Consider the following 19,105-nt stretch of genomic DNA (forward strand, 5'->3'; position numbering starts at 1 on the left):
TGTCCAGAGTGGCGCTCTCGAGTACCCTGAATGTATACCGCAGGCCGGATAAGGTGATGCCGCAGAAAGTTAGCGATACGCCCTTAGATGATCCCCCGGAGTATAATGGGGGAACCCAGGCCCCCAGACATGGATAGAAGCCCAAACCTAACTCAGGGGCTGAGGTAATGTGGGGCCCTCACCGGGGAATGGCCCACTTTAAGAAAGAAGGTCCTCCATTTTGACGAAGTGACCAACGGGGGGGGGGATGGAGGACGACCGGGAGCCGAGGATGCTTACCCACTCCGGACTACTCACCTGCCTTCATCTGTGTTCTTCACCCTTGCAACATGGACCAGCAGAGCCACCTCTTCAATCCCTGGCACAAGTGACAGGGACCGGGTTGAAGGGCAGGAACAGGTGGCCCTATGGCTGGGGGGAGCAGGAAGGTCAAGCCCTCCTGGTCCACTTTGTCTTCTTGTGGGAGGCAGAGCGGTGGAATAAGCGTCACCGGTCAGTCCCCCCGGGGATGCAGAGCTCTTAGTAGCCCTGGACCCCCAACCTAAAAAGGAAAATAAAAATAAAATAAAAAAATAGGGGATCTGCCTCCTACGACACAGCTAAAAACTGACATGCTCTCTCCAGGCTGGAGGGGGTAAAGCCTGCAGGGGAGGAGCCAAGTCTTTTTTCAGCCTAGTGTCGCCTCCTAGTGGCAGCAGCAGGCTATACCCACGGTCCTGTGTCCCCCAATGATACCAGCGAGAAAAGGGGATTCCATTCTCCAGTATTTCTGATCAAGAAACCGGAGGGTTCATTCAGAATCATAAATCTAAGGGAATTGAACTAATATTTAACTTACAAAAAGTTCAAAATGGAAACAATCAAGTCAACCATAAACCTCTTTCCTCAGAAGTTGCTATATGTTAACTATGGATTTAAAAGATGCCCATCACGTGCCAATCCTCAGAAAACACCAGAAACTACTGAGAATTGCTGTTTACATAGGGACCCGCCTTTGTCATTTCCAATTCCAGGCCCTTCCCTTTGGACTATCCTCTGCTCCAAGAATCTTCTTAAAAGGATATATCCGAGGTGACAAGTTACCTCAATTTACAGGGGATTCTCATAATACCCTGTCCAGACGACTTCCTATTAGCAGACAAAACATAAGACGAGCTGCTACTTCATCTAGACCATGTGAAGGAAGTCTTCTTAGGAGTTCTCCTGGATTCATGCCTTCCTCCCAGAAGAAAAGCAGTTGACAATATATCAAAAGATCTCTCAATTTTGCAAGTTAAAAACTTCCATCAGAAACATGACAGATTTAGGTCACCTAACATTCTTTATACCCGCAGTCAGATGGGCTCAGAGCAATACAAGGGTTCTACAATCCTTTCTTCTAGATTCCTGGGACGGTACTCAAACCTCCTTAGAAAGAAAGGTAGGCCTTCCGTCAAGGGTATTACAATCCCTAGCCTGGTGGAAAATAAGAAAAAAAAAAATGCATACAGGAGTCTGCTAGAGTCAGAAAAATCTGCTAGCAGTCACTACAGATTTCAGCAACAGAGGCTTGGGTGGTCATGCGGCAGACCTGATGGTTCAAGGAGTTTTGAACAACTCCTTGGCGACTGCCTCGTCAAATCAAAAGGAACTTTAGGCATTTTTCAAAGTTCCTCTAGCACTCCATTCAAAGATACCTCTACGCCATGTAAAACTCTTATTCGACAACACAACTACGGTTGAATACATAGACAGGGGGGCACTAGGAACAAGTTTCTCGCCACAATAGCAAAGAGGATTTTTCTATGGGCAGAAATAAATTGATTACCCTTACAGGTAAACTGTTTCCCATGAGCCCATGACGGCACCTGTGAGAGATCCTCCCCCTTCCAGACAGGAACTTCCCAGATCTTTAAAAAGGGTCCTCCATATTTGATTCCTCAGGTTTGTGACAATATTCATAGGACTGCCTATTTCTATATACAGTGAAACACAACATACAAAAAGGAACTTAAAGATTACTTTTGGTGGGTAATAAAGTAGGTGCTGTCATGGGCTCATGGAAAACTGATTCCCGGTAAGAGTAATCAATATATTTCCCATTACGCCCCATGACAGCACCAGTGAGAGATTAGACTAAATAAACCTAGGGTGGGACTGCCGCCTGCAAGACTTTTCTCCCAAAGGCTAACTATAATATTTGTAAAAAGTGTTTGGGGAACTCCAGGTAGCTGCTCTACAAATTTGGTCAATGGTGGCACAGCCCCTCTCTGCCCAGGAAGAAGCTATAGCTCTCGTGGAGTGGGCTGAGAACCCCGAAGGAACCTGAAAACCCGCTGAAGAGTAGGCTAGACTTATTGTTCTCATTATCCACCTGGCAATAGTACGACTTGTAACCTTTAGACCCTTATTTGCACCCTGAAACTGAATAAATAACTACTGGGCTTTTCTCCATTCCTTGGTTGAGTCTAAGTATTGTGACAGTGAGGGGAATGGTCTGGGAAAACAGGTATTTGTCTCCCAATGTGTGCTGCTGAGCCGATTTGCAGCCAGGTGGGGTCAAATACCGGACTGGATTTTAATTGCCGGTCCGGGTTTTTGGCAGCACCTGTCTGTACTTAAATAGGCAGCTGGGCTCAGCAGCAGGATCTCTGTGCTGTGATCTGAGGCTCGGTGCCAGGTTGGAGGGCTGAGACCCATGGGCCGAGGAAACAGGCCCCCTAAAGCCTGCCATGGACTGCTTATATGAACTCTCCAATTTGTGTGAAGTAACACCAAGATGTACTTTCCATTGTGTGTGACGTAAACACAGACTGCAAAGTAACACATTGTTTTATGCATTTGCCTCTAGTGTGAATAAACACTGAAGTTTTGCATTAAGAAATTGTCTTGCCTCGGTACTGCGTCCGCTTACCCCATCTACCAGAGCAAAACCCCACAGTATTTACACACACTTCCTTACATCTAGTGTATGGAACCTCTACTCCTACATTTCTGGGATTTTGGCAGAATGAGGGTAAAATAATTTCCTGAGACCTGTGAAAATCGGAAACCATCCTAGGGAGAAAGGCAGGATCTGGACTAAAAACAATCCTGTCTTCCAAGATCGAGGTATAAGGATGGGAAGCAGATAAGGCAGAAATCTCTCCTACCCATCTGGCTGATGTAATGGCCAAAAGGAAGGCTGTCTTTTAAGACAACATCTTCATAGAAATTGCGTCTAAAGGTTCAAAAGGACTTTGGGTCAGCATGGAAATAATATTAAAATCCCAGGGAGATGATCTGGGTTTAACGTAAGGAGTTAATCTGATGGACGTCTTTATGAACAGTTTGATCCACGGATGCGATGCTAAACTACAGTCAAGCAAAACACTCAAGGCAGAGACTTGAACCTTTAACGTGCTGGGTCTAAATTTTAAATTGAGACCTTACTGCAAAAATCTTAGAATTAATGGGATGTCTGGAAAAACTGATAGATCCAAATCTGGCCCCGCGTACCCCATAAAGGTTTTCCAAATTTTCAAATATTGGAGGTAACTTTCCTGCTGGCTAGGAGAGTCTACTACCTGTTCTGACAGACCCCTGGATTTAAGGAATTCTTTCAATATCCAGGCCGCTAAACAAAGCTCCCTATCTCGGGATGACGAAGGGGCCCCTGGAATAAAAAATCCTCCCTCTGCAAGTATCCTTAACCACTTCCCATCTGGGCCCTTTGCCCCCTTCCTGACCAGGCCAAATTTTGCAAAACGGACATATCTCACTTTATGTGGTAATAACTTTGGAACGCCTTTATTTATCCAAGTCATTCAGAGATTGTTTTCTCGTGACACATTGTACTTCATGATAGTCATAAATTTGAGTCAAAATATTTCACCTTTATTTATGAAAAAATCCCAAATTTACCCAAAAATTTAAAAAAAAATCGCAATTTTCTAAATTTCAATTTCTCTGCTTTTAAAACAGAAAGTGATACCTCATAAAATATTTATTATTTAACATTCCCCATATGTCTACTTTATGTTGGCATCATTTTGGAAATGTCATTTTATTTTTTTAGGACGTTAGAAGGCTTAGAAGTTTAGAAGCAATTCTTCAAATTTTTAAGAAAATTGCCAAAACCCACTTTATAAGGACCAGTTCAGGTCTGAAGTCACTTTGTGGGGCCTACATAGTGGATACCCCCATAAATGACCCCATTGTAGAAACTACACCCCTCAAGGTATTCAAAACCGATTTTACAAACTTTGTTAACCCTTTAGGCGTTCCACAAGAAATAAAGGAAAATGGAGATCAAATTTTAAAATTTCACTTTTTTGGCAGATTTTCCATTTTAATCAATTTTTTTCTCTAACACATCGATGGTTAACAGCCAAACAAAACTCAATATTTATTACCCAGATTCTGCGGTTTACAGAAACACCCCACATGTGGTCGTAAACTGCTGTATGGGCACACGGCAGGGCGCAGATGGAAAGGAACTCCACATGGTTTTTAGATGCCATGTCCCATTTGAAGCCCCCTGATGCACCCTTACAGTAGAAACTCCCAAGAAGTGACCCCATTTTGGAAACTAGGGGATAAGGTGCCAGTTTTATTAGTACTATTTTTGGGTACATATGATTTTTTGATCATTCAATGTAACACTTTATGGGGCAAGGTGACCAAAAAATTGGTTGTTTTAGCACAGTTTCTATTTATTTATTTTTACAGCGTTCACCTTAGGGGTTCAGTCAAGTGACATTTTTATAGAGCAGATTGTTACGGAGAAAATAACCTCCCAGGCTGTGAGCTCTGCGCTGCGATTGGCCAGCGCTAGGGCAGACTCCGCCTACCATAACTTAGGGACTGGTATCTCCGCCTACTATAACTTAGTGAGCGGAGATACCGGAGGGCATAGCGGGAGAACGGAGCGGCGCCCAGGGATAATAGTAAGTGCAGTGAGATCCCCGGGCGCCGCTCCACATGTCTGTATAGTTAGTTCATAGGGTAAGAATCGGTGAAAGGTCCTCTAAGTCTTCTGAAATAATGATCCCTAAATCCCTTTCCTCAGATACTGAGGTTAGGACTGTATCACTGATTTTATATTCTGCTCTTGGGTTTTTACGTTCCAGGTGCATTATCTTGCACTTATCAACATTAAATTTTAGTTGCCAGATTTTTGACCATTCCTCTAGTTTTCCTAAGTCCTTTTCCATTTGGTGTATTCCTCCAGGAACATCAACCCTGTTACAAATCTTTGTGTCATCAGCAAAAAGACACACCTTACCATTGAGGCCTTCTGCAATTTCGCTGATAAAGATATTAAACAATATGGGTCCCAGAACAGATCCCTGAGGTACCCCACTGGTAACAAGACCTTGGTCTGAAAATACTCCATTGACTACAACCCTCTGTTGCCTGTCCCTCAGCCACTGCCTAATCCATTCAACAATATGGGAGTCCAAGCCCAATGACTGCACTTTATTGATAAGCCTTCTATGTGGGACAGTATCAAAAGCCTTACTAAAGTCTAGATCAGCGATGTCCACTGCACCTCCTCCATCTATTATTTTAGTCACCCAATCAAAAAAATCAATAAGATTAGTTTGACATGATCTCCCTGAAGTAAACCCATGCTGTTTTTCATCTTTCAATCCATGGAATTTTAGATGGTCCACAATGCTCTCCTTAAGTATGGTTTCCATTAATTTCCCCACTATTGATGTCAGGCTTACTGGCCTATAGTTGCCCGATTCCTCCCTACTACCTTTCTTGTGAATGGGCACAACATTTGCTAATTTCCAATCTTCTGGGACGACTCCTGTTGCCAGTGATTGGTTAAATAAATCTGTTAATGGTTTTGCTAGTTCACCGCTGAGCTCTTTTAATAGCTTTGGGTGTATCCCATCAGGCCCCTGTGACTTATTTGTATTAATTTTAGACAGTTGACTTAGAACCTCTTCCTCTGTAAAGACACATGCGTCAAAAGATTCATTAGTCTTCTTTCCCAACTGACGTCCTTCATTTTCCTTTGAAAAAACTGAACAGAAGTATTCATTGAGGCAGTCAGCTAGTTCTTTATCTTCTTCCATATACCTTCCTTCTTTTGTTTTTAATTTGGTAATTCCTTGTTTTAGTTTCCTTTGTTCATTTATGTATCTGAAGAATGCCTTATCGCCTTTTTCCCCTGACTGAGCTAATTTCTCTTCTGCCTGTGCTTTAGAAGCTCTTATAACTTGTTTGGCCTCTCTCTGCCTAATCTTATAAATTTGTCTGTCATCCTCTTTTTTTTTTTTTTATAATTCCTAAATGCTATCTTTTTGTTTTTAATGATTTTGGCCACTTCTGCTGAGTACCACAGTGGTCTCTTCCTTTTTTTGCTTTTACTGACAAGCCTAATGCAATCTTCTGTTGCCTTCAATAGTGCCACTTTTAAGTAGTCCCATTTCTCCTGGACTCCAATTAAACTGTTCCAGTCTGATAGGGACTCTTATACCACTAATCTAATTTTAGAAAAGTCTGTTTTTCTAAAATCTAAAACTTTTGTTTTTGTGTGGTGTGACTCAGTCACTGTACTTATAGTAAACCACACTGACTGGTGATCACTAGATCCCAAGCTTTCCCCTACAGTAATATCATATACCAAATTCCCATTTGTGAATACTAAATCTAAAATGGCCTCCTTCCGGGTTGGCTCCTCCACTACTTGCTGTAGAGATAATCCCAGTAGGGAATTTAGAATATCTGTACTCTTGGCAGAACTAGCTATTTTGGTTTTCCAATTTACATCTGGAAGATTGAAGTCTCCCATAATGATAACTTCCCCCTTCAATGTCATTTTAGCCATTTCCTCAACTAGTAGATCATCTAATTCTTTGACTTGGCTAGGTGGTCTATATATCACACCTACACGAGTTACCTTATGATTATCAAGCTGCAAGGTAACCCAAACTGACTCTAAATTGTTCGCTAACTTGTATCAAATTAGATTTTATGCCATCTTTCACACATACAGGGCCACCCCTCCCCCCTTCTTGCCTTCTCTGTCTTTCCTGTATAGAGAGAACCCTGGTATTGATATATCCCAGTCATTACTCCCCTTGAACCACATCTCAGTAACAGCCACTACATCTATATTCTCAGATGCCATTATAGCCTCAAGCTCATTGATCTTATCCTAGACTGAGAGCATTTGTAGACAAGACTGAGCTTGTCATTTCTTAACCTTTGTGCTACTGGCCTCTTTTGGCATTGTTCCGGGGGCCAGTCGGACTGCTGGATTATCACTCTTTTGCCCCCCTTTCCTAGTTTAAATGCTTCTTAGCAAATACTTGGAACTGTTCCCCGAGGACATTCGTTCCCTTGAGAGAAAGATGCAAACCATGTCTAAGGGAGGGAAACCATTCCTTCATGGCACAATATACCGCCCTCAATTCTCTAATTCTGGGACGGATTGCTTTGAACCACTGACATTGGGAAAACCCCAAAACTGAGTGAGCCTCCCACCCCTGATGTCCGATCTCCTTATTGGTGCCATCACCTCTGCAATCAGTTTTGTAAAAATTCTTGGTGCCTGTAATATCCCAAAGGGGTGAGCCCTGAACTGTAGGTGGAGAACTGACTTCTACCCGTACTGCTACCCTTTTTTGAGACGAATGGTGTATGGTAATGGGTCCTTGATATCTACTGATGCCATGACGCAATTGGGAAATAGATGCAGAATTGTTGACTAGATTGATTACATGCAAAATTTCTTAGGTCAGATATAAATTTAGGTACTTCAAGATTATAGTCCGATAGGACCCATTTGGTTTGGGGACAAGAAAGTGTTGAATAAAACCCTTCCCCTATTTCTTCTTCCCCCAATAAGGCAACCTGTTTTGGAGAATGTTGATGCTTCCGGTGGGGACCTTTTGAATTCTAAACGGTATACTTTATTATATCTTTTACCCAGGAACTTTATGTGATATTTCGCCAGGCTTAAAAATGAAAAGACAGCCGACCCCCTACCTGAGCCTTGGCATCATTGCCGAGAAACATTGGAAGACTGGGACTTGGAAAAAAAAAAAAAAAGGCTTCTTGACTTATTTCTTCTCCACTCATTGCCTTTCTTTTGGGATCTAGCCCCATCTCTTATCTCTAACCCGAAATGGCCTCCTCTTAGGAAAGATGGGCACCGGGAATCCCTTTTTTCTATCAGACACTTGGTCTAATGTGTCATCCAAAGCTGTACCGAAGAAAAAAAAAAAAAAAAAAAAAAAATCCCTGGCAAGGAAGGGCACATAACTTGAAAAGACAACTCGCTTCTATTCCTTCAGCCAAAGGAATCTGGCAGAGTTAGATAATGCCGCTGCCCAAGCAGATAACCTTAGAGCGTCAGCCAATGTATCCGAAATGAAGTCTACAGCTTTTAACATTGTAGGTATTGCTTCCAGCAGCTGATCCCTTGTGGTTCTGTTAGCAATACGAGATTCTAACTCCCCTAACCAGACTTTAAGCAATCTAGCAACAGAAGCAATATTTGGCTTAAAAGAAGATGCAGATGCTTCCCAATTCTTTCTAAGATAGGTGTCTGTCCTTTCATCCATCGGATCCTTAAGGGAACCCAGATCCTCAAACAGCAGCGCTGATTTTTTAAATTAACTTTTGCAACCGGAACATTGACTCTAGGAACCTCCTGCCAGACAGATGTCTTGATCATTAAAAGGGTATTTTCTCTTAACTCATCTGGGAACAAAAAAATAAATAAATAAAAACTTTTTAAAAAAAAAAATCAGGTTTATGCCATTCCCTCCTTATCAACTCCTTAACAGTCCTGAATAGGGAAAATTCTCGCCTTTCTTGGCTTCAGACTGTCAAACATTAACTCCTGTCTGATGGTGGAAAAAAAAACCTCATCAGCGGTCCATTTAAAAAAGGTAAGCAAAAATCTAGTGGCCGATATCTTAAGCAGGCAGACAAAGGAAGATCGGGCCTCGAGTCCCGATGTATTCCAACTGATCACAGCAAAATGGGGCGTTCCAATCCTGAAATTTGCAGATCGGGGCAACAGGAAGATAGAGATTTTGTTCTGTCCCACCAGCCAGAGATTCGAGATGCCCTATATCGCCCATGGCCGAAGAGGCTGCTATATGCGCCCCCCCCCCCCCCCCTTTCAGCTTTATTCAGAGAACCCTAATGAAAGTGGTGGAAGAACAGGAGCAGGTAATTATGATCACTCCTTACTGGCTAAGAAGAGCGTGGTTTTCCCTGCTTATCAAATCTGTCAGGAGGGGAATACTGGACTCCCAGAACTTCCAAATCTTTTATTTCAGGGTCTGATTTACCACCCCAGAGTGTCTCAACTTCAAATTGACTGCTTGGAGATTGAACGCCTAGCTTTAAAAGGAAAGGGCCTCTTGGATCCAGTAATCGCCACTATACTAAAAGGTAGGAAAGCCGTGACAACAAAAATTTATCTTAGGACCTGGAAAGCCTTTCTTGCCGTTACAAAGAGCAAAGATTGCCAAAATTCCCTTCCAAATGTTCCGATATTTTGGTTTTCCTACATTTGGGGAAGAACAAGGGTCTCAAACCCTCTACCCTCAAAGTGCAGATATCAGCCTTGAGTATTTTTCTAGATGCAAAATTGGCAGAAAAACTTTAGTCAAGCAATTTTTTTTAAAGGTGCAGTCAGAATCTCACCAACCGTACGCTCTACTATTCCAACATGGGACTTAAATTTAGTTAGTCTTAATGGAGTCGCCCCTTCGAACCCATTGATAGTATCTCCCTGAAGCTTTTATCACTTAAGACAACCTTTCTTCTAGCCATAACTGCTAAAAGGGTGGGTGAGATAGAGATCTTCTCTTGTCGTGCACGTTATCTAAAAATTTTAGATGATCGTATAATCCTTAACCATTGCCCGGCGTTCCTTCCAAAAGTAGTTTCAAAACTCCATTGTAATCTAGAAGTTATTCTGCCGTCCTTCTGTGAGTCTCCTACCACGGACCAAGAGAAGAAGTTCCACAAGCTGGATGTAAGACGTTGCCTTCTATGTTATCTGGAGATAACAGCAGATCAGACCACCTCTTTATCCAGTTCCAGGGTCCTAATAAAGGTCTAGCAGCCAAAAAGTCTACGATCACTCAGTGGATAAGAGACGCTATCTCTTTGTTAAAGCAACAAGAATAGTCTCCCCAGCAGGACTCGAGGCAGAAAAAAACACCGCTATAACAGATCTGCAAAGCGGCTGCCTGGGCTAATCCTATGACCTTTTTTTAAGCACTACAGGCTGGATGTAACCACTACAAGACTTGTCCTTTGGCCTTAGAATTCTTTCTACAGTTCCCTCCCTGAAATATGTTCATTCTCTGTTAATCCTCCCGTCAGTGCCGTTGGGAAGGCGCCAGGGTAAAAGTGTAAATGACTCTTACCAATATGTGGATTTTCCATTAGCCTCCCCAACGGCACTGGGAGTTTTTCCCACCCTTGTTTGTTTCTGGTAAAGTATAATTACCTTGGTGGATTGTATTATGTTGAATAATAATTTTTCTTGCATCATTTTCCGTGTCCTTGGTTATTAACTAGCTTAGGTAAGGAGGGGAGGCTTTTTCGTTTCCTGTCCAGGGGTCCAGGGGTCAAGGATACCCTCCTGTCAGTGCCATTGGGGAGGCTAATTAAAAATCCAATTACGGCCAAGAGTAATTTACCCTGTGGAAAACTTGGAGTTTTCACTTTGCACAGTAACCTGTGGTGTCACAATGCTCAGTCCACCCCTTAATATCTTGATGAGCAGAAATTCCAAAAAGGAATCACCTTGGGGGTTCCTTTTTTTTTTTTACCCCAGAGCCTCTACAGTTGTCATCACAATCAGTTATGTCACTACATTAGGACTGAAATGCACACGGTAATTTTACTCCTGAGCCCTGTTGTACACTGGGCACTGAAATGACATCTGTGCAAAAATAGCTGCTGTGAAATCATTTTTGCAAAACACCTGTTAAGTCACAAGGCTCACTATACCCCTTGGAATACACTACACTTATAGGAGGTTTTTTTGTTGTTTTCTAACCTCAGTACCTCTAATTATTGGCCACTGCTATATAAATCACCAAAGTAGGCCTCAATCGCACATGGTACTCTCTTCTGAACCCTGCAGTCTGCCCAAACAGCAGTTTACAACCACATAGGGCAGGGCTGGCCAATCTGCGGCTCTCCAGCTGTTGTAAAACTACAATTCCCACCATGCCCTGCTGTAGGCTGATAGTTGTAGGCTGTCTGGGCATGCTGGAAGTTGTAGTTTTGCAACAGCTGGAGAGCTGCAGGTTGGCCAGCCCCGACATAGGGGGTATTGTCGTAATCGAGAAAATGGGTAACAAATTGTGGGAACCTTTGTGATTATTTTCACAGCCAAGTGTTTCTAAAATCTATGGAACTTCTGTGGGTCAAAGCACTCACTACATGCTTCAATAAATTCCTTGCGGGGTCCAAAATGAAGTCACTTTCTGTGGGTTTTTACTGCAGGGATACCTCAATGCATCTTCAAACGTGGTGCCGAAAACTAGTGATGAGCGAAGCAAGCTTCGGGTGCTACATCCGAAGTTTCTTCTCTCAAAACTTCGGATTAATGCTGTACAGAGATCAGTCTCGGTACAGCTGTACAATGAACGGTCTACGATGAGGCGAAGTTAGGCTACTTTCACACTGGCGTTTTGAATTCCGTTTGTGAGATCTGTTTCAGGGATCTCACAAATGGTTCAAAACGGATCAGTTCAGCCCCAATGCATTCTGAATGGATAAGGATTCGTTCAGAATGCATCAGTTTGGCTCCGTTCAGCCTCCATTCCACTCCAGATGCGGACACCAAAACTCTGCTTGCAGCATTTTGGTGTCCGCCTGGCGATGCAGAGCCAAACGGATCCGTCCTGACTTAAAATGTAAATCAATGGGGACGGATCCGTTTTCACTGACAATATTGCGCAATTGAAAATGGATCCGTCCCCCATTGACTTTCAATGTAAGTCAGGACGGATCAGTTTTGACTTTGTTCTTCATAATGCAAACGGATCCGTTCTGAACGGATACAAGCGTTTGCATTATAGGTGCGGATCAGTCTGTGCAGATACCAGACAGATCCACACCTAACGCAGGTGTGAAAGTAGCCTTAGTTATTCTCAAAGTCAAGCAAAACTTTGTTGAATAACTTCAGTATTAGATTTTTTTTAAAGGGGAAACCCACTAATACTTAGAAACAAACTCTGCTTCAGTTCAGACTGGAGTTCGGTTCCAAGTTTTAAAGTGTTTTTCACTACCGAAAAACTAATTTGGGGTGTTTCTGTAAACTTACACAAAATGTTACAGGGAGGATACCTTTGCATCCACCAATGCATCTATGGCTTTGCAGGCAGCATTTCTTGTCTCTCCTGCATCCCCCAAAGACAGATGAAAAATTTATTTTCTGTCCATTAGGAGACAAAACACTTTTTTCAGCGTTTGTCTCTTCAGTTTCTTAGAAAAACAAACTGTACCGATATAGTAACTGTTATTTTGGTTCTTTTACTGCTTTGGTACAAGCTGTTTTAGCTCAGTCCATATAAGGATAGTATAGCTGATGGGATGGGCTAACACTTTCGTGTCACTTGTGGTAGAAGCTACAACTAAGGTCTCTCCTGTGCCGCCCATTAAATGAACATGTGACCTGGATTAGAATCCGAACCTCGTCTGGTAAACTTGACAACCCCATATATGATTTTTCCATCTGCTCTGGGTCCTTGATGATAAACTGTTCAAAACAATAGCTGATCTTGGGAAGACCAGCTATAAAAAAATAAAATTACTGCGGAGCCTCATTTAAGAGTCCCAATGCAGCAATCCAAAGTGCTGATAAACCAAGGACCTGAAAAAGAAACCAATGATGTCCACATGCCCTAAAACAGGGACGCTCAACCTGTGGCCCTCCATTCTCGGACAGCCTACAACTATCAGCCTACAGAAGAGCATGGTGGGAGTTGTAGTTTTACAACATCTTGAGGGCCGCAGGTTGAGCATCTCTGCCCTAAAACATACAGAAAGGGACAGGCCCACGTGTGACATGCAGCTCTATGATCATTTCTAAACAACATTTCCGATGGAGACTATTTCGATGACTAGACTTACCTTGTAGAGATTACAAAGTTTAATATTTGCTTTGAGTTCATTATGAAACTTTTCTTCCACACTTCCTTGCTGTTCCTTTGCCTGTAAAAGCAAAACATGCTTTAAAAAAGGCACACTAAACCTCTAAAAACAAACACAAAATAATTAAATACATTTTATAAAAAAAATGTCCCCGCCAGAATGCTGTGACATGCAGTTTGGCTGAAATATTTCAGACAGACAGAGGCCTTTTTAGACCTGTCATCACCATCTTTAGTTTGAGAGACTGTGCACCAGCATGACATCATGAAACCGAATGTTTGGTGGCAAGGAGGCAGGACTTAGTCCCATTCACTATAACGGAGTCTGTAGCCTGTATAGTGCTGAAGGATTTGCGGGAGGAGGCCAGTAAATCTTCAAGGCAACAATTACAACTGAGATTATTGAATGTTTGTTGCTCACATTTACGTTCTGGTCACATCTATTAGAATTTTTGTGCAAACATTTCCTGGGGGGGGGGGGGGGGGGGGGGGGGGGGGGGGGGGTAGGGGGGGCGACACAATTGTGAAGTAAATGCCACTCAGTATTACCTTTAGGGTACATTCACATGACCGTATGTATTTTGCCGTTCTCAAAAAAATTATGACTTTTAGGAGGACCCATTGTAACAATGCCTATTCTTGTCCACAAAATAGAAAATAAGACATGGTCTGTCTTTTCTGCGGGACTGTGGAACGGACATGTAGATGCAAACAGTACACCGTGAGCTGCCCACATTTTTTTTGGGCCCCTATTGAAATGAATAGGTCCACATCCAATCAGCAAAAATTTGATTTTTTTTGTGCTTACCTGTAAAATCCTTTTCTTGCCGAGTTCATTGGGGGCCACAGAAGACCATGGTAATAGCGGTTGCCACTAGGAGCTGACACTAAGCAAAAAAAGTTAGCTCCTCCTCTCAGCTATACCCCTCCTGCAGACACCGAGCTAATCAGTTTGTACAAAAGCAGTAGGAGCAGCCAGAAGAAGCCAACAGAAAACAATAAAAAAGGAAAAAAAAACAGAGATGGGCCATCATCAAGAACCAGAAGGATCTAGGAGAACAGCAATGTAGATACAGGGTGGGAGCTGTCCCCCCAAACAAACTCAGCGAGAAAAGGGTTTTACAGGTAAACACAAAAAAATCCTATTTTCTCTCTCGTATCATTGGGGGACACAGAAGTCCATGGGACGTTAAAGAGCAGTACCATGGGGAGGCAACAACAGAACAGAATGAAGGCCTTGCACAGAAATGTGGGGGAAAGACACACCAGGAACCCTGGAAGGCCAGCCAGGGCAGCTGAAAATGCAGAGGCTCCGGCTGGGCAGAAGAAAGAACAGCCCAGGGAATATAAGTCACGGCTTTGAGACTTCAGAAGTGGAGAGCACACAGAATATCCACAAGATGAACAAGAATGAAGACAAGTCAGTCACTAGAAGCAACGGAGCAATTGTGGAAGATACAGGAGAGAAATACATAGCCTGGATCCAGAAGACTGCTAAGGAGTGATGCCCATGGATCAAAAACCCAGGGGGAAAAACAAACCCCCCCCACACACACACACAGTGGAATACAGATTGGAAGAAGACGAACTGAAAATGGTGTCTGGATATCAAGGGGCAAATAAACTGCAGATGTGACAAAACTTGCCCCCCATGGAGGAAGCAGTAGGGATGCCCGAAGGCAAAGGAGAACATAGAAGTCAGGCATGAGAATGGCCCTCAAGAAAAAAATCTTGAGGGAGTGAAGAAACCCAAAGGGAACAAGGTAGTGGAACCAACCCAAAACAGACAAAAAAAAAAATTGGGGAGCAACCCGACAGGGAAAGAGTATCCTCCAGGATCACAAACGTCCCCTTCAGACCTATGGCCTAGGGAGTTTCTTCATAAGAATGTTCCCCCAGGAAAACACCAATGTGGTAAGCAGCAGAGGAGGAGGACCTTAAATTCCAGAACAAGAGAGGAGAGAAGCCGTCTGATACTCCATGGAAGGCTGCCTGAACTGGCAGACCTAATCGGAAGCTGCAGACAGGAACCAGAGATAGGAAAAATACTGCGCCAGGAAGGGAGTGTGGACCCTGAATGCCACAAAGCCCCAGAAGAAAACTGGTAACAGAACCAACACCACCTGTGCAGACACCCCACAGCAGAAAGGGGGCATACAAGAACCTAATGGCTATGAACACTGGCTGAGCAGGCAGTAACAGTATGTGGGGGAGTGCACCTATTCACCCTGCAAAAGAGGAGAAGTAGAAGTACCTTAGTAGAAAACCAGCGCTTAGGGGTGACAACCAGGGCAGTACAACCGCTCGACCCGGTGAGGGGAGCCATGTAGACAACTCACATATGCAAACTGAATAAGTGCATACCAAAACTCCACAAGTAGGGAACGCTTATGCTGTCACCAAAGTAGATTGTAGAGGCAATGCAGTACATGTACAGGGAATAAGGCGCTAAGCCAGCGCCATAGAAATTGGTAGGTTATACCAGGTACAGAAAACGTACTAATGCCCAGCAGAAGTGAGCAAACCCCTCAGCCACAGCGAGTCATGGCAGAACATAAGCAAAGTGCCCCCTGTGGAAGAAGGAAATGTAGACACAATCACAACTACTACTAGCGAGAAGGCACCCTTCCTAAAAGGAGGAATGCTGTGTAGATTCCTCTGGAATGCCAGGGCAGATACTCCACATGGAGGAAGGGGATGTGGAGAACACCATAAATGTAGTGTCCCCCACCCATGCGTCATGTAAGCTGCAGTTGAAGGATGAACGCAAAAATTCCCCCTGGGAATAGTTCACACAGTAGTAGCCATGGAACCGGAGTAGTGAGAATATCTATGGGCAGCGCAAAGACTTCCTCACAGGGGGGAGGCGATATCAACTATGGCCTCTAGGGTAAGAGGGGAGACTCCATCTGAAAATGACAACAGCAATAGCCACCAAGAATTGGTGCTAGCGCAACACTCCACCCGAGAAGGAAGAAAACTGGCAATCAGAGCAGACGTTCCACCTACAGAAGGAGTGTAGATGCCGGGGGTGCCAATGACCATCAATCAAATGAGATTGCCCTTCAGAGACTCAAGGCACAAGGAAAGGTATGAGGTATGCCAACGGCATGTTAGAACTACAGGCCGACCTGGAAGACAGAGGCTGCCACGTAGGTGCCAGACACCAATCCAAACTAAGACTACCTGAGGAAGGGGGTAGTGTGAAGCAGTCACAGTATACAGCAGTAGTGCCGAAATACCACCTATTACTGGGGATAAGGCAAAGGTAGGTACTGTGTCTAGCCAATAGGCCACCCATGGTACAGGATGCCATGAGACAAGGAACAAATGAGAGTAGTCCCGGTAGACAATGTTTAAGCAATTACTCCACCCAAGAAAGACGGATAATGTAATAGGAGGAACAGTTTCCAGTGGAAGTGGAATTACTCAGCTGACAAAGAGGGGAACCAAAAAGATGTACAGGGTCCACTGGTAGTGCAAGCACTACTGGTTGTGCAACTACTCCGTCAATGGGGGGAGGGCAATGCTACAGGATCTATAGCACACAATTTTGGTGCAACTAATCCCCCAATAGAAGGGGGAAAGCCGACAGGACAGATAATATCCAGTATCAGAGTAATTACTCCGCCTGCAGAGGGGTTAAATGCAACAGGATGTATGGTATCCGGTGGAAGTGCAATACTCCGCCTAAGGAAGGAGGGTAATGCGACAGTCTGTACAGGATCTACAGTATGACTGCGGTACAACAAAATCACCTATATAAGGGGGAAAACAGACAGGACAAATGATATCCAGCATTAGTGCAATCACTCTGCCTGTGTAGGGAGCAATGCAACAGGACGTATAGTATCCAGTGGAAGTACAATTACTCCGTCTAAGGAAGAAGGGTAATGCGATAGTCTGTACAGGATCCAGAGCAATTACTCTATAGAAGGAGAGTAATGTTACAGAATGTACAGAACCCAGAGTAAGAGCAAATACTCCCACTATGGAAGGAGGGTAATGCTACCAGAAGCATAGAATCCAGTGGAAGGAAGCCAACGCTACTGGATAGGATTTTAGCAGGTATTGAATTATCGATACCCAATTGATACTTTTGTACCGGTTCGATACCGGGATTTGACATTTACCTGCAGCCTAGTATCAGAAAACATGGCGCACGCTGCTCTCAGCACACGCCAGGTTCTCCTCAGCAGCACAGGGGAGAAGAAATATCTCCCTCCCTCCCCTCTGTGCCGTTGCCAACAAGAAGAGAGGGGTGGAGTGGCTGTGGCCATTGCGCCACCAATGAAGATAACTCACCCATTAATACAAATATAGGCGGCAGAATCACATAGCCGGCACCCGACCTCTATGACAGGGTGCTGAGATCTGCGGCAGTTAACCCCTCAGGTGCCATACCTGAGGGGTTAACTGCCGTGGATCGCAGTGCCCCGTCATAGAGGTCAGGCGACGGCTAAGCGATTCTGCCGCCGGTTCCTGCCTCCTGTATTTGTATTAAAAGGTTACTTATCTTCATTGGTGGGGCAGTGCACCCACCCCAATATCATTGGTAGAAGTGGCCACAGGTCCCCCACCCCCCCCCCTTCATTCATTGGTGGTGCAGTGGCAGCTTCTGATCAGAGCCCCAGCAGAGTAATCCTGGGGCTCCGATCTGTTACCATGGCAGCCAGGATGCTACTGAAGCCCTGGCTGCCATGGTAATCTCCCTGCTGCTGTGTGTACTATGCCCAGGGCAGCAGGGAGAGTGTGACAGCATATTCACCCCAATAGATCTCTATTAGGTTGAATAGGGCAAAGGATGAAAAGATCCCAGGTTTCAGCCCTTAAGGGGGTTAATAGTTATAAAAAATAAAAATTACGTTGCCCAAAAAAGTGTGAACTATTAAAATATCTCCTATGCGATGAACGTCGTAACACAAAAAAAATTAAAACCACGTGATACATTTTTAGTCACCTTGTCCCCACAAAAAATAGGATCGGACTGTTTGATTAAGGGCCGCACGTTCCATAAAATGCATGCGGCTTTTTTGGTGTTATTTTTTTCCGCGGTATCGAATATCGCAATACTTTATGAAATCAAATATTTGTTATCGCAACATCCCTACTACCGGATGTACGGCATCCAGTGGTGGTGTAAATATTCCGCCCATGGAAAGAGGGCAATGCTATCGGACGTATAGGAACCAATAGGATGTAAACACTCCGCCGATAGAAAATTACTACCCACGGAAAGAGGATAATGCTACAGGCTGTACATTACCCAGTGGAAGTGCAATTACTCCTCCTGTGGAAGGAGGATAATGGCACGGACTGTACAGTATCCAGTGGTAGCGCTATTACGCTGCTTATGGAAGTAGGATACTGCAATGGGCTGTACAGTATTCCATGGTAGGGCAAGTACACCGCCTAGGAAGGAGGGACAACACTTCCAGATCCGCAATTCCGCTCCTGAAAAAAAATAGAACATGTCCTATTCTTGTCCGGACAAGAAAAGGCATTTTCTATTATAGTGCCAGCGATGTGCAGTCTGCGAAATGCGGAACGCCCATTGCCGATGTCAATGTTTTGCGGATACGCAATTTGTGGACCGCAAACCACCAAGGACGTCTTAATGGACCCTAAATGATTTCTTATAGTGAGCGTTTATAAAGTCAGATCAAAAACAAGGAGCCGTCAGGAGAGCTGCCTGACGGAGAGTGAAAATTAAGATCCTGCTACTAGATAAACTCAAGGCTGCACAAAGACAATGGTTCACAAATTTTAATTAAGACCAATTATTAAAAGGATTTTTAGCTAAAAATGGATACAATGCAATAAAAATTAATTATATAATATTGCCCCCAGTGGGGTTTAGAGGTGCACGGCCATGTCTAGCGACACCAAATCCAGTAAATGCACATGTGAATGAGCCCTTACGGCTCCAAATGCTATGTTACTCATTTTTCCTGGGATCTTGAAAGGTAAATGTCACAAGAATGGGGATT

General features: G+C 43.8%; 1 protein-coding gene across 2 annotated transcripts in view; it reads right to left on the reverse strand.

Moving 5' to 3' along the window:
• The window catches only part of TPR (translocated promoter region, nuclear basket protein), a 213,965-nt gene that overhangs the window by 155,456 nt on the left and 39,404 nt on the right, over positions 1–19,105 (reverse strand). For both annotated transcript variants that reach the window (XM_040408451.1, XM_040408450.1), the window contains exon 8: positions 13,096–13,176. In XM_040408451.1, the coding sequence (XP_040264385.1) occupies positions 13,096–13,176 (81 nt within the window). The remainder of the gene's footprint in view (positions 1–13,095; positions 13,177–19,105) is intronic.

This window comes from Bufo bufo, chromosome 9 (genome assembly GCF_905171765.1).
Source record: "Bufo bufo chromosome 9, aBufBuf1.1, whole genome shotgun sequence".
NCBI lineage: Eukaryota > Metazoa > Chordata > Amphibia > Anura > Bufonidae > Bufo > Bufo bufo.